This window comes from Sinocyclocheilus grahami, unplaced genomic scaffold (genome assembly GCF_001515645.1).
Source record: "Sinocyclocheilus grahami isolate Dianchi unplaced genomic scaffold, SAMN03320097.WGS_v1.1 scaffold182.1, whole genome shotgun sequence".
NCBI lineage: Eukaryota > Metazoa > Chordata > Actinopteri > Cypriniformes > Cyprinidae > Sinocyclocheilus > Sinocyclocheilus grahami.
In genome coordinates this window covers 512,541-528,166 of record NW_015505361.1, presented here as the reverse complement: position 1 = coordinate 528,166, position 15,626 = coordinate 512,541, and the positions used below count along the sequence as shown (strand labels likewise).

Below are 15,626 nucleotides of genomic sequence, written 5' to 3'. Positions count from 1 at the left end.
TGTTTTCTTAGTATATGCTTCTTAATTTGCACTCTAAACTACTGGAGGATTTTTTCCCCTTTGGTGAAAATGTTATTTGCTTTATAATCATTAAATGATTATTCTTTGAATGTAGGCTGTGAAAATACCCCATTATCACATACACAACAGTGATACAACTGAACTACAACAAAAAACAAACATTTATTTCAGATAAAACATAATTGTGAAAACACTTGATTTTGTGTTGGATGTTAATTTCACATATATACTGCCTGGATTCCTCGGGTCAGCGGCGAGCTGGTTTGGGCATGATGAAGACTTTGACGGGCTTGCTGAGGTGGATTGTGCCCTCGATACAGCTCTCGCTGGTGGCCAGGCCGTCCATACTCTCGTTCCACGCAGGTTTAGAGGCAGATGGTTTACTGCTGCTGGAGCTATAGGCCAGGAGCAACCGCACCTCAATCTGACAGGCCTCTGAAAGTAAAAACACCAGTGTTATTTTAGTAGCACTATTTTAATACTATTACAGTTTTCAATAATAGTTTTTATTTTTATATTTTCTGTTTTCATTTTAATATTAGTTAAAGTTTGAAGAATTTTTTTGCGTTTTTGTCTTTTTTTTGTCTATATAATTTTTTATTCATTTTTATTTCAGTTTTAGTTTGTTATTTTATTTGTTGCATTGGCAACTAGCTGAAATAAAATAAGTTTAAGTTTTTTTACATTTTATTTTATTTCTGTAGTTTATTTACTTTCAAGTAACCAAATGTTTTTTTTATGATTTTAGTGTTCACCACTATATTACACAACTATGATGACTTGCGCTTCTGAAAACCCTGGAAATGTGAAAAGGGTCCATAAGGACAGGAAAATGTATTTAAAAAAAACATCAATTTAGATTTTCTCCAAGGCAGAAATGTATTCAGCCTCAGTATTCTGCTGGTCACACAGACACACACAGATATAAAATAACTCATGCCTTGTTGGACTGGATGCAGTTCTATTTATATCTGTGGAACTGTGAAGGGTTCATGCTGTTCGCTGCCAGCAGAGAAGGATTTGGCATGGTGTTTGCAACATTATTTTATTCAAGGACAAAATACAAAGAATAGCTGCTGCATAATAATCCTCAACCAAAAATTTACAACTGATGTCTTGATGTGCATGTGTCTATTAAAGCACATTTCAGAAAGGACACGTACCTGTCCAGGCAGAGTGAGAGAGATAAACCTGTGTGATCAGTCGCACACGTCCAGGTCCTGGGGTCCTAAAATCTCCAGGTTTGGGGTGGATTATGTGAGACTGTCCATCTGGATACAGCACCTGTGGGACGATGAAGAAAAAATGAATAATGAGCATCAATTGTACAAAGATTTTATTAAACAGCTTTAAAGCCAATATAAAATGGCTCATTTTATGCACAAAACACAGTTTTGAATGAAGGATTACTAACATTTATGCAACTGGCAGATGCTTTTATCCAAAGTGAATGCATTCAGGTAAAAGTTTTATCCTTCGACGATGAAGAAAAAATGAATAATGAGCATCAATTGTACAAAGATTTTATTAAACAGCTTTAAAGCCAATATAAAATGGACAATTTATGCACAAAACACAGTTTTGAATGAAGGATTACTAACATTTATGCAACTGGCAGATGCTTTTATCCAAAGTGAATGCATTCAGGTAAAAGTTTTATCCTTTCATGCATTCAATGGGAATCAAACCTATGACCTTAGCATGCATAGGTTGGGATTTAAATGCATCAATCAGGAATTGACTGGATGGGGAAACGTGTCTACAAATGGTTGGAATTTTTTTTTATTTAACTGAAAACCTCTGACCTGCACTTTGACTGTTGTCTGTGGATCTTGTACGTGTTCAAGAGTAGCATCGATGTCTAACGCCACTACCAGCCCAGAGGTGAATCTCAAAGGGTTGTCTGATTCTCCCGTCGGCTCAATAATTGTCGCTGACGCTCTGTGGATCTGACAAACCAAAATAAACAGAAAAAGAGATATTCCAACAAACAATCTAGAACTTCCTGAAGCTGTTTGTGTCAGAATCCACAAACCTGCTCGGGTAGTTTGAGATGGATGAATTTGCTTTGCCGCAGTGTGGTCTGAAGGATTTTAACCAGATCTAGAGGCTTGCAGGCCGTCAGCCTGGGCATCAACTCCAGGAGTTTCTCCACAAAACTGTCCTGGAAATGGGGCAACTCTGTCATGAAATGTCTGAGAATGGAAAGACAAGAACATTCAATGATTGTTCATACATATCAGCATTTAGATTGAGATCTTATGCATGTATTACACATCATCTTTGACTGTGTTTACCTCTGAAATGACTCCACATCCTGCAGGAACTTCTCACAAACACCAAGTACACAGTCAACCCTGTTATTTGGAAGAAGAAAGATGATCAGTTTCAAGACTTTGAGATTTTCCTGCATCATAAAAGTTTATTAGTAAGTGCTGACCCTCGTTTGGATCGGGCCGTCAGGATGAGCTGTAACGCTTTCGCCTGCAGCCGGACGTTGTGAATAGCGGCGATCTGCTGCGTCTCCAGACCGCTGTACAAGAACTCCAGCTTATAGGTCTCATCCAGGATCTGTTACGCATTACAAAGGATTTTTGGTCAAATTTGGTGGGATGGCTCAGGTTCAAAATTATTTCGGTAGGACATACTTGTCGAGCGGCTGTTGAAACTTTGGCGTTCTGTTTAAGACAAAGTGGCACAGCCATGGTCCATATCTTCTCCTGAAGTGCCTGGGTTTAAAAGAAACAATAAAAGTTATGGATAATATGCCTTATTTTATCAATACAGTTACAAGGGTTTACAAAAGTGTTAAAAGGTTTGTGGTCGGTAAAATTTTTTTCATGTTTTAAGTCTCTTATGCTCATCTAGACTAAACATTTGATCAAAAATACAGAAAAAAAATGTAATATTGTGAGATGATATTATAATTTAAAATTGCTGCTTTCTATTTTAATACATTTTAAAATGTAATCTATTCTTTTGATGCTAAGTTGAATTTTCAGCATCATTTGTGATGCATTTTTTCAGAATTCTTTGATAAATATAGAATGTTCAAAAGAACAACATTTATTTAAAGTAGGAATCATTTGTACCATCATAAATGTTTTTACGGTAACTTCTAATCAATTTAATGCATCCTTGTTAAATAAATAAAAAAATCCTACTAACTCCCAACATTTGAATGGTAGTGTATGTAATTATATTCAGCAACAATAATAATTACTAGGTTTTTACATTTTCTTTAAGGAGTTGTGCTAATGAAGTACTAGCAGTGTATTATATCTGTATTCACTTTGGTAAGCAGCAGCTGGCAGTGCAGGTATGTGGCACAGAAATCTGCAGATCCAGCCAACTCCGTCTGGAGCTCCCCCAACCGCTGCAGATCTCTGTATGTGACACAAATCAAAATCATCTTAACAAACAATTTATTAAAAGACCTTAAATTAATATAGTTGTAGTGCATTAAAGGTTCAAACCTGATGGTAAACTCCAGCAGATCCTGAGCACCAGGTGTTTCCAGGTTCTGAAGGGCGCTGACCCGAATGAGACTGTCCTGAAGGAAGTTCTGTGCCGACTCCAGGCTGCTTGATCCCACGCCGGACGCCTCCAGACCTGAACTAGCAGTCTGCTTTCTGCCTGGCACCTGAGACGAACACCAAAGAAGACATGGAAGATAATTAAACTGATAAAACAGAATTTAAAGAAATTATAGCATACACCACCGTTCAAAAGGTGGGTCAGTACGATTTTTTTATGTTTTTGAAAGAAGTCACTTACAATAAAAATAGTAATATTATTACAATTTAAAATAACTGTTTTCTATTTGAATATATTTTAAAATGTAATTTATTTTTGTGAAGCGCAGTTGAATTTTCAGCATCATTACTCCAGTCAACAGAGTCACATGGTCCTTCAGAAATCACTCTAATATGTTGATTTGCTGCTCAAGAAACATTTCTGATTATTATCAGTGTTGAAAACAGTTGTGCCGCTGAATATTTCTTTGTAGAAACAGTGCTAAATTTCTCAGGATTCCTTTAACTTGATCAATGTCTTTACTGTCACTTTTGATCAATTTTATGCATCAGTGCATGTTATCCTTAAATAAAAGTGAAAGGCTGGATATGAAGTATGCAGGCAGGTTTCTCACACGGAGGTGTGGTACCAGGTGGGACAAGCTGTCACGCAGGTAGGCGTAGTGCCTAAACGTGTGATCTGAGAACAGTGCTGGCATGGTGGGACAGGATTTGGCTGCGTTGAAGACCAGAACTAAAACAGCGATGTCTGAACAAACCCAGGTCAGGAAAACAAGATTTTGAACAGACACATGAATATCTACAGCTCAACAGACGGGAAACAGAAATTATCCAACAGCAAAGTCTGAACAGCAAATAAACACATGAAATCAGATGTTTGGAAATGCATTTCAGACTGAATATTAAGATCAGCGTCATTCCTGCCATTCAGTATTCAAAGCAAATTGCTTATGTTGTATTATTCATCACTTTTAAGTCTGATTTTTGGCATAAAAAAAATCGATAATTTCGACCCATACAATGTATTTTTGGCTATTGCTACAAATATACCCATGCTACTTAAAGGGGTCCTATTATGCTCTTTTACAAAGTCTTGATTTTGTTTTGGGGGTTTCCTAGAACATGCTCTCATGCTTGGTGGTTCGAAAAACGCACAGCGTCGTGTCGCGCCACGTCTTTAAAATTCAAATACTTTATTTTCTATGAGTGTAGGCACACCGGCGGCGCCGTTCGGCATCTGTCTGCGGCGCCCAGCTACGTCGTGTTATACTTGTAAGAATTGTTCTAGACATGCTGAAAATTTGAGGCTACAGCACAGCAGCTCTTCTTCTTGGTTTTCTCTGATGCACTAACTCTGCAGCAGCACTTCTTCTTCGTCGTCTCGTCTGATGCACGCGCTCAACCAAGCGTTCTAACCACAACCTCGCCCTCCCCACCCCCCAACCATTCCAATTTCTGTAGGCGGGAATTATTTGTAATGATATTCCAATGAGCCGCTTTGTGATATCACAAAGCCCGGAAAACAAACACTGTAGTCCAAACGAGCCGTTCGTTGCAGTTCTTGAAAAGGGTTTTTAAAAAAACGAAATATCTCCCTTTGGAGTGGACTTTGAGATTTGTAACTTTCTAGATCTTTTTTATGTCCAAACATACACACTACACACTGACTAGGGTCTAGGGTCCAGGGTCACAAATGCTATGTAAAAAGTAACATGCATTAACATGTTATCATGTCAGATGTGCAGGATACAGGCAGGGTCGTCCATGTCTGGTTCTGGGGTGTCGAAATACGGATGTGTGCTCAGCAGCTCAGGGACAATCGGCAGCACCAGGGTCGGGTGTCGAGCACCGAGGAACTTCAAACATCTGGAATGCAAGAGGAAAAAAAATAATAATACTGAGAATGGGGCTGGATGACAGCGAAGAACGGACACGAACAGCCACTGAAACTCACTTCCAGACTGAGTTGCGGTCAGTCGGGTACTTGGTGAGGTTCTTCAGGAGTTCCACGAGGGCCAGCTGGATGCACTCTTTAGTGGACACGTTAGTGTAGCAGAGCAGCTCATGCAGGGCCTCGCGAATGTCCCGCGATGAGTCCTGCAATGAATGGCCACTTAATTGGTCTGATATTATGGCTGAATGATTTGGGGAAATGTCTAATTGCAATTTTTCTGAAAACATTGTGATTTAAAAAATAAATGTGCTAGGTTTGCCATGCTTGTTTGTAGCCAAAAAAAACTTTATTATATTTAAATATGACTATATAATAATAATAATTATTATTATTATTAGGATTATTGTTGTTATTATTACTATATAAAAACATTACCAATAAATAAAATATTACTATTGTGATATTTCACTGTAAAAATATAAAAAATAAATTTATATTTTATTCATATAATAACAACAATAAATAATAACAATTATTACTATTGTTGTTGTTGTTGTTGATGCTGTTATTGTTAGGATTTTATTGTTATTGTTATAATTGAGCAAATTAAGAAATAATACCATTGTGATATTTCATTGTAAAATTTAAAAAATGTTATTATATTATTTTATTGTAGAGTACAACTGTAAAATTACTATAGGCTACTAATATTTATAACTTAATTTATACATTTTCAAATGCAGAAAACTGCAGAGAGCAAAAAGTTTCAGTGCTACACTTCACCCTTGAAACACACATTTGTTTAATCAATAAAATGATCAAATTGCAGTTTTTGTGATATGATAATCACATTAAGCCATACTGCAATTTTGTTGCATTTTGATTAACTGTACAGCAGTCATGCTTACTTTGTGCTCAGTGGTTTAGACTTTGTCACATATAGCAGTGGCCTACCTCCAGTACTGCGAGGACAGTGTCCAGCTGGTCTTCTCTGAGCGTGATATGAGTCAAGATCTGCCGCAACACGTGGATGGACTGTAGCTGCACCTCCTCGATTTCATCATTAAACATGTCCACCAGGAAGTCAAGACACTTTTCTGCAAAGCTGGGTGAGGGTTGGGCGAGGGAACACAGCGCCTCTACTGCAGCAATACGCACCTCTGTGAAAAGTGATACCAAATAAATAACAAAGTGCTAAAATGTGACCCTGGAGCACAAAACCAGTCTTAAAGGTGCTGTATATAAGTTTTTGACTCTACTAAAGCATAAAAATACAATAATATGTTTGCAGATATTTAAGAAACATGCTTAGATAACATACTTGTTTATCTGAAAAACAATGCTACAGTCAGTTATCCTCCTTTGAAAATGTGCGTTCCGGGCCGGAATGTCGGTCTGTTTTGGTTTGTGAAACCCGCCCACTGCCAGTTTACCCAATTGTATTTCGTCACCCCGGGATGCCAGTTGGCGGAAAACACAGCGTATTTCATTTCATTCATCGTCAAGTGTGCTCGTTCCTGTTGGTGTAGTCAATCTGACAACCTGCGTCAAGTCTGAGGAGGAGGGGCCGGGTGAAAAAAACGCTCTCCAATATTTTGAATTTGGACTGCAATACCTAGTTCAACCTCTCTGTGTCAATCCTACAAACAGCACCTTTAAGTAGCACAGGTATATTTGTAGCAATAGCCAAAAAAACATTGTATAGGTCAAAATGATCCATTTTTCTTTTATGCCAAAAATCATTAGGATATTAAGTAAAGATCATGTTCCATGAAGATATTTTGTACATTTCCTACCGTAAATATATCAAAACTTAATTTTTGATTAGTAATATGCATTGCCAAGAACTTCATTTGGACAACTTTAAAGGCGATTTTCTCAATATTTAGATTTTTTTGCACCCTCAGATTCCAGATTTTCAAATAGTTGTATCTCGGCCAAATATTGTCCTATCATAACAAACCATACATCAATAGAAAGCTTCTTTATTCAGCTTTCAGATGATGTATACATCTCAATTTTAAAAAAATTTACCCTTATGACTGGTTTTGTGGTCCAGGGTCACAAATGTCCTCAAAGATAAATAATGGCAGTGTTTTGAAATACATACCGTACATCTCATCTTCCAAGCCATGAACAAAAGCCCCACAGGCTCCAGAGTCGATAAGATTTACACCCGAAGTGTCGACTTTCTCTTTAGGAGCGTCATCGGCCCATCGCCGTCCAGATGAGAACTCTCCAGAAGCGTACAGTTCTTTTGCTCGTTCGTGAGCAGTACGTTTCCTCTGAGATAGAACGAGAATTATGTTTTTAAAAGTTCTTGCATTTACGTTCCTTGCATGTTTTTCATCGTGTGTTTTGTGTATAAATACCCTGAGATCTGACATCAGCTTCTTGTCTAATGTCTGCTCCAGAAAATGAGGGCTGACTTGATGCATTGAGCCCTGAGAGAGAGAAACAGTTGGATGGAAAAGTGAGTGGTGAGTCAATCAGAAATTAATCATGCGGTTATGCTACAAACACACCCAACACTCACCAGCAGTTTCGCAGCTTGCACTCTGACTACCCATGAGCCATCACAGACCATGTGACAGATCTTCCCGAAGGAGTCGTCCACCAGTCGGATCTACTCATTGGAGGAGGGGATGGGAACAATACTGTTAATGCATAAAGACAAATTAATGTTCAATCCACGTTAAGAGACTTCATTCTTGAGTTTCTTGAATTGAAATAACCATTAATAACCATTCACAACAGTGCATGCTCAGAAAGCAGTAAGTACACAATGGCTGCAGTCAGCATTACCTATTCTTGAAGACTGGATGGGCACATATAACAAAACACAAAGTAAGGCTTTGAGAGTCTCTACCTCTCAGGATAAAGCTGGCTCAGAACCCAAACCATCTGCACCGCTGCTGAACGAACCTGCTCATAATCATCACTCAAGAGCTTACAGGCCTGTGCAGGGGATCAGACATTCATATGCAAGTTATTTCTTTTGTAATCTCATGCTCAGTGGAATGAAAAATTTTAAATATATTACCATTCAGAAGTTTGCTTTAAAGAAATTGATCCACACAGAAAGGATGCATTAAATTGTTTAAAAGTGACAGTAAAGACATATATGTTACAAAAGATCTCTATTTCAAATAAATGCTGGTCTTATGAACTTTTTATTCATCACATAATCCTGAAAAAAATGGTTTCCACACAAATATGAAGCGGGACAACTGTTTTCAACATTGATAATAATCAGAAATGTTCCTTGAGCAGCAAATCAGCATATTAGAATGATTTCTGAAGAATCACGTGACACTGAAGACTGGAGGAATGATGCTGAAAATCAAGCATCACAGGAATAAATTACATTTTACAATATATTCACATAGAAAACAGTTATTAAAAATAATAATATCTAATATTTTTACTATACTTTTGAACAAATTAATGCAGCCTTGGTAAGCAACTTTCAAAAACTAAAAAATCTTACCAACCCTAAACTTTTGAACGTTAGTGTAAGATTATTATAGCTGATACTGACCTGGTTATAAATAGTCTGTTGAATTTATCCCTCTTTCATGTAGCTGCAGCTGATCGGAGAAAGAAAAATGCACTGAAGTCATTTAAAGAAATGCAAGTAAATAAAAGCCACATTCAATGCATTTTAACATGGCGTTATTCTACAGAGCTCATGTACCATGGCTTTGAAGGCGGCGGTGCGGACGCGAGGGTCCTGGTCCTGGAAGTAGTCGCTGATCACACTCTGTACATCCCGTACGTGTGATGTTTGTGCTCCGGGTCCTGCATCAGTCTCTTTACTGAGAGGTTTATCAACCGTCCCCAGACAGCCCAGCAGCTGCAGACACTTATTCCTCACTCTGAAATAAGTGCTTGAAAGATGCTGAGGAAAAATATGACATGAAAGTAAAATATTTAACAACTGTAATAATATTTCTGATTCAGAATGATATAAAACTGCTAAAAAGCTGATTAAATCAGTATCAACCATTGTTACTGTCAAAAGTATGATTTCAGAGTTATAGGAATGGAAGATATCTTCTTATTTATTACAATCACCTTGCAAGCCACATCTATAAGTCTCTGAATGATAGCGATCTTGTCTGGGAGTTGAGTGCCGATGATCAATAGAGTGTCCAGAAGCTGCGCCAGAACCTGATGAGACTCTAAAACACAGGCAAAATTCTTAGAAATATCCAATTTCCACACACAGTTAACCCAAACTAATCTGCATTGATTGAATTATTCAGAGCTTGACAGTACAGTAGTAACGAATATTTCAGCTGACCTAATTGGTCAGTGGTTCAGATTCTCACTAGCTCTACCATAAAAAAACAATACATTTTAGTAATGCATTTTATATGTGTCAGAATTAGGGCTGCACGATAACACACGATAGCACGTTGTTCACCGACAAGCTGCGCAAAACATGCGCAAAATATGAACGTGGTTTTGCGCAGCTCGTCAGTGAACAACGGCTCTGTGTAGTTAATGCTGCTCAATGTGAAAGCACGCACGTGATGGAGATTTACCGCTGATTAAAGAACCGGCTTTACTGACAAGATGCGCGTTAAATATCGCATGCGATTTATCGTGCAGCCCTAGTCAGAATTTTTTTTTTTTTTTATTGAGTTGTTCATGTTTTTGATAATCAATATACTCTTCACATCATCTTCTAAAGACACTTTTGTGAACTATCCGGGGCCATTATTATTGTTGAGGTATGACATTAAATAAAACAACTGCTTAAATGATAAAGACATTTATATTAAAGGGATAGTTCACCCAAAAATGAAACAGTCAAACAGTTGGTGGTTGCCATTGACTTCCATAGTAGGGAAAAAAAATACTATGGAAGTATTACTACCACCAACTGTTTGATTACCAGCAATCTTCAAAATATCTTCTTTTGTGTTCAACATAAGAAAGCAACTCATACAGGTTTGGAACGACATGAGGGTGAGTAAATGATGACAGAATTTTTGGGTGAACTATCCCTTTAAGAGTCACATTACTTTCTAGTAGTACATTATAATTTTAAATCAAAGACTTACTTTCATTGTTGAGAGTGTTAATAGCATCATCTACTACGCAGACTGGAGCAAAGCCCTGGGATTTCAATAATAAACCCAACAATGAAGCGATCTTCAGCCTGACAGAGTTATCTGACTCCTGTAGACCACATTACCGCAAACACATAGGGCACATTTATTAAAAGTAATACATAATATTACTTTCATCATACACATTTAATGGAATATGCAAGGGTTTCATTTCAAAATGTCTGAGTGCTTAATAAGTAATATCAGTATCAGCCATGAAGGTTGTGTTGCAATACCTTGTAATAATGCTCGAGCAGTATGCGCACGACACCCTCCACGCTCTCAGTCTCCACAGGTTTCCATGCGAAATGCAGCAGGTACTGCAGAGCATCTGTGGGGCTGGTGGCTTTACACAGGTCTATGTGAAGAGCGGCTGATTTACTGGGTTTGGTCAGTCGAAGCTTTTTCGCTGGAACCTCCTCAAGAGACACCTGCTGCTGCTGCTGCAAAAAAAAACTTGATCAATCAATAGGCTCTGATATAAACATTGAGAAAAGACTGATATCACTGACTATTTCACTTCTGATATCTTGTGATATACGTCTCAGACACAACCACGAAAGACTTAAAACATTCATTTGAGTTATTTATTTTTCATTATTACACAATCTGAGAGAGTACACCAACATCAAGTGTCGGCAATAGGCCTGTCGCAATAATCAATATATCGACTTATCGCGCAATATATGTACATGACCTCAATAATTTTTGGTGATGGAATATATCGCACATTATATTTACTTAAAAATTCATGTCACCGTGTTTTTTACATTCCACTTGCGCCTGTGTCTTTTGCAGCTTCTCGTAATTAACGTGGTGTAGTCATGAGGTGCTAGTTCAACGTTTCATCTGCAGATATGGTCTTGTTTAGGGATCTGTGCCTTTGTGCATACGGACATCTGACTGCTGAGTAGAGATTGTGTTTTTCAGCAATAGTGTGCACGCTTAATTTACAGAGAAAAGAAGGTCAGGGAAAAATCTCCATAAAAGTGCATTTTTCTTTTTTTTTGTACTTGTTACTTTGCACTTTTTGTTAGAAAATGTTTATTTACTATTTATTCAAGTATTTTAAGGTATCTAATATTTTGATACTTAATTTCCATGATCTAAATATTCTTAAAAATTAAAAGTGTGTTGTCATTTGGAAGTGTGCAGGCCTTCTTGCATTATTATGCTGTTACATTATGATTATATATTCAGTGGCATAAAATGGTCTTTAAAATGACAATAATATCGCTTATCGCAATTATTTCTGGGGCAAAACATCGCACAACCAAAAGTTGTTACCGTGACAGGCCTAGTTGGCAATGAGATGTTATTGCTGCAGGCTCCAAAGAGAAAAGAAATGGAAAACATTACGATTTCAGTAAGAAAAGAAAAAGAAAAGCACACACAAGTGCATTTAAAAATGTGTAAATAGTGCTTCAACTTTCCTCTGACTAAAAAGACTTTAAATAAAGCAAATAACAGCCAAATAGCATAAATTTATGAATTAATAAATGGTTGTTTGTCGTTAGAAAAATAGTTAATACACATAATACCGGTTACAGTAATAATCAACACACTCATGCTAAATGCTACATCTGTATTATACTTACTAGAACTTACTTAGAATACTTACCTGTATTCTATTATAATTCTATTCTGTGACCAGCACAATAATATGACATTTTATAATCAGTATATGTCGTGTTTTATGTGTTCACCTGAGAAACTTTAGAGAATTCCTCATAAACTCGTTTCTTCAGATGAGCTGCCATAGCTGTGTTTACGGCTGCGCTCCTGCTCTTCTTCGCGCATGCGCCGTTCAGCGGCGTCAGACGTTTGCGGCGGAACAGCGACACCTCATGGACGGAAGTCTTCAGAAATCACACATTCTATGCCTTCTACATACAGTAATGCATTTTGAATGTCATAATATTAGAAACAACCTATTCTGATTTGAATGAGATTACAACACCACAGATTAAAAATATTCTTAATTTTTTTTCTAAGCTTGACCTTTCACTCGTTTCAGTGACTCTGCACATGAAGAGATGATTAAAGTTTTCAATATCTTTTTTACAGAATTATAGCATATAAAATATAGGCGGCTATAATAATAATGTGACAGAGAATAATGGACTAGAAGCAACATATACAGCAATCAGTAAATATTAGACAATAACGTAATCAATTAAATTTATTTTTGATATTCATATCATATACTTTTTTTTTTGGTATCCTGCTTCTTTAAACATATATGAAGTAATAAGATACGACAACAGCAATTCTGCTGGAAATGGCACATCACTCTTTCTTAATATTATTTTGCACCGTTAATGATCTACATGAGCAAAGGGTTAATCAAGTGTCTTGGCAGCAAAAAAAAACACATCATAAACACATGCTGTACAAAGTGAAAACAGACATTATTTACACATAGCACAAATTAGGGAGATTATAATGTTGGTATATGAAGTGGACCTGTTTCCACATTCTTATAGAATGCATTGGGAAAGCATGATAATATGCATACCTTGAATACAACGCAAGTTGCTTTGGATAAAAGCATCAACCAAATACATAAAAGTTGCATGCATAAAAAAAATGCATACAATTTTACAAATGTGTTGACAAATTAACAAGCCAAAAACATTCCTTAAAACCTAAAGCTGATTTGAAGGGTTTATGGTTCAATTAAAAGCAACTTAAAGGCTGCAGCAGCTAAAACTATGCATTTACCTAAATTATGTTAAGGGCATTTCTGTACACAAAATGTAGTCAAAATAATATTCTGTTGTAATCCAAAGCATGCCACAAATGCTGCTGATAAAACCCAAACCAGAATATTCCTAATAAAGACAGATCCGTGCAGAAGCTATTTTAAGCCAAAGGCCAGGATTGTTCAACTAGAGTCAATATTAAACAAGGGTTTAACAGATACTGACAGATAAGAACACCATGACAGCTGTCGATAGGTGGGTCTGCTAAAGGAACAGAAGCTGTTAATGTCGAATTAGTTTGATAAGCTGATTATATAATATATAAAACATTCCTTCACTTTTTAAATTCCTATTTCCAAGTCACGAGCTTGGGCCTAAAATTCTTCACCACCAAGTGAAAATCAATTTATAGAAGAAGTCGTAGCTCTTAAAGAGAAACCCTTTGTCTATGCTGTGTGGTTGGATCTTTACTTTATATCCTTTGGCTTCTATGTCCAATTTGACGCAATCTAACAGATCTTCCACTGACGCGGGAGCTTTCCACGGACCAAAGCTCACCACAGACTCTCTTGGGGTGCCGAGACTGTCGATAGCATGGTTGTATCTGGTTAAATCCTCTTCTGTCCTCACAACACACACGATTATGTTGGAGTAGCGTGAGGCGATGGCCTCGGCTCTGGCCACCCGCACAATCACCTCCAGGTTTTCTCGATAATTTGGCACACGGGTCAAAAACTGCTGTCTCCCGACCGACTCTCCGAAGAACTGCGGCGTCTCCTCGATGGCTTTGACCAGAGGTTTGATGTCGTAGTAAAGCGCCTCCTTATGCACCTCCTGCAGGTGTTCAGTAGGAAGTTTCTCCATTCTGAGGTACTCGAGGATGCACCCGAAATAAGTCCCATCACGGTCTACGAAGTGACGGCCCTCAGAGTCCATCCGTTTGGTTGATCCGTTAAACAGGCCCGCCAGTGTGGAGTTTGGGAATTTACGGATGGTTCCCAGGGTGGTGCTGAAGACATGACCTCCAACGTTCAGCTGCACAACTTGGGATTTCTGTGGAGAGAGAACACATGTCGGTTTTAACAGTTAATATGAATAGTTGATTGAAAGCCTGAGAGATGCTGACCACTCTTTGTCATTACTGATACCAACACAACAGACTACCCAAGGTCTCCAAGGAGCAATGACGTAAAGAACAATTAAAGACCAACATGAACTGAAGCAACTTTTGTTGAATCAAGCTAAGCAACAAAATAAGACATAATTCAATAAACCTCTTAATAATTAATAGTTTGAAAAAGGACACAAAAAATCTCAAAATATAAATTATGTCAATTGTGCATATATATATATATATATATATATATATATATATAAATAAAGTATTCATACCCCTTCATTTATTTCACGTTTTGTTCGTTATGTTGCAGCCTTATGTTAAACTGCTTTAAATTACTTTTTTTTCTCCACATCAATCTACACTCCATACACCATACTGACAAAGCAAAAACAGAACTGTCACAAATTTGTAAATTTATTAAAAATAAAAAAACTGAAAGAAGTACATTGCATAAGTATTCAAACCCTTAACTCAGTACTTAGCTGAAGCACCTTAACAGCCTCAAGACTTTTTGGGTATGATGTGACAACAGCATTTGGCAATTATCTGCCATTCTTCACCTCTCAAGCTCTGTCAGGTTGGATGGGAGCAAATGCACATTTTCAAGTTTCTCCAGAAATATTTGATTGGGTTCAAGCTCATGCTCTGGCTGGGCCACTCAAGGACATTCACAGAGTTGTCTATAAGCCACTCTTGCTGTGTGCTTAGGATCATTGTCCTGTTGGAAGGTGAACCTTCTGCCCACTCTGAGTTCTGAATGCTCTGGACTATAGGTTTTCATTAAGGCTATCTCAATATGTTGGAGCATTGAGCTTTTCTTCTACTCTGACAAGTCCCTCAGTCCCTGCTGCTGAAAAACGCTACCAACACACTTTACTTTTGGGATGGTACTCTGCAGGTGATGAGCAGAGCTGGTTTCCTTCAAACATGATGCTAGGAATTGAGGTTCATCAAACCAGAGAATCTTGTTTCTCACAGTCTAAGGGTCCTTTAGGTGCTTTTTTGCAAATTCCAAGTGTGTTTTCATGTGTCTTCACTGAGGAGAAGATTGAGTCTGGCCACACCGACATAAAGCTCAGATCGGTGGAGTGTTGCAGTGATGTTTGTCCTTCTGTAGGTTTCTCCCATCTGCATATATGATCATGGAGCAACTAGATTGACCATCAGCTTCTTGTTCACCAGTCTAGACAAAGCCCTTCTCCATCAGTTGCTCAGTTTGGCCAGGAGGCC

The 15,626-nt window shown here is 37.6% G+C and overlaps 2 protein-coding genes across 2 annotated transcripts in view; both read right to left on the bottom strand.

Annotated features, from left to right (window-relative positions):
• Positions 1 to 57: 57 nt before the first annotated feature.
• Positions 58 to 12,374, bottom strand: LOC107594370 (integrator complex subunit 4-like). The gene is given in 24 exon segments (XM_016284384.1): positions 58 to 456; positions 1,185 to 1,305; positions 1,827 to 1,970; positions 2,057 to 2,216; positions 2,319 to 2,378; positions 2,462 to 2,592; positions 2,670 to 2,750; positions 3,314 to 3,407; positions 3,498 to 3,664; positions 4,172 to 4,305; positions 5,308 to 5,423; positions 5,512 to 5,654; positions 6,406 to 6,611; positions 7,562 to 7,736; positions 7,824 to 7,895; positions 7,988 to 8,108; positions 8,321 to 8,409; positions 8,993 to 9,017; positions 9,019 to 9,041; positions 9,149 to 9,352; positions 9,529 to 9,635; positions 10,524 to 10,641; positions 10,808 to 11,014; positions 12,278 to 12,374. Coding segments are annotated over 24 exon segments (2,940 nt in total). The 5' UTR covers positions 12,332 to 12,374; the 3' UTR covers positions 58 to 268.
• Positions 12,375 to 13,660: 1,286 nt separating this feature from the next.
• The window catches only part of LOC107594400 (BTB/POZ domain-containing protein KCTD14-like), a 6,196-nt gene continuing 4,230 nt past the window's right edge, over positions 13,661 to 15,626 (bottom strand). Inside the window, exon 2 of the mRNA XM_016284420.1 lies at positions 13,661 to 14,329. Within this exon, the coding sequence (XP_016139906.1) occupies positions 13,661 to 14,329 (669 nt within the window). The remainder of the gene's footprint in view (positions 14,330 to 15,626) is intronic.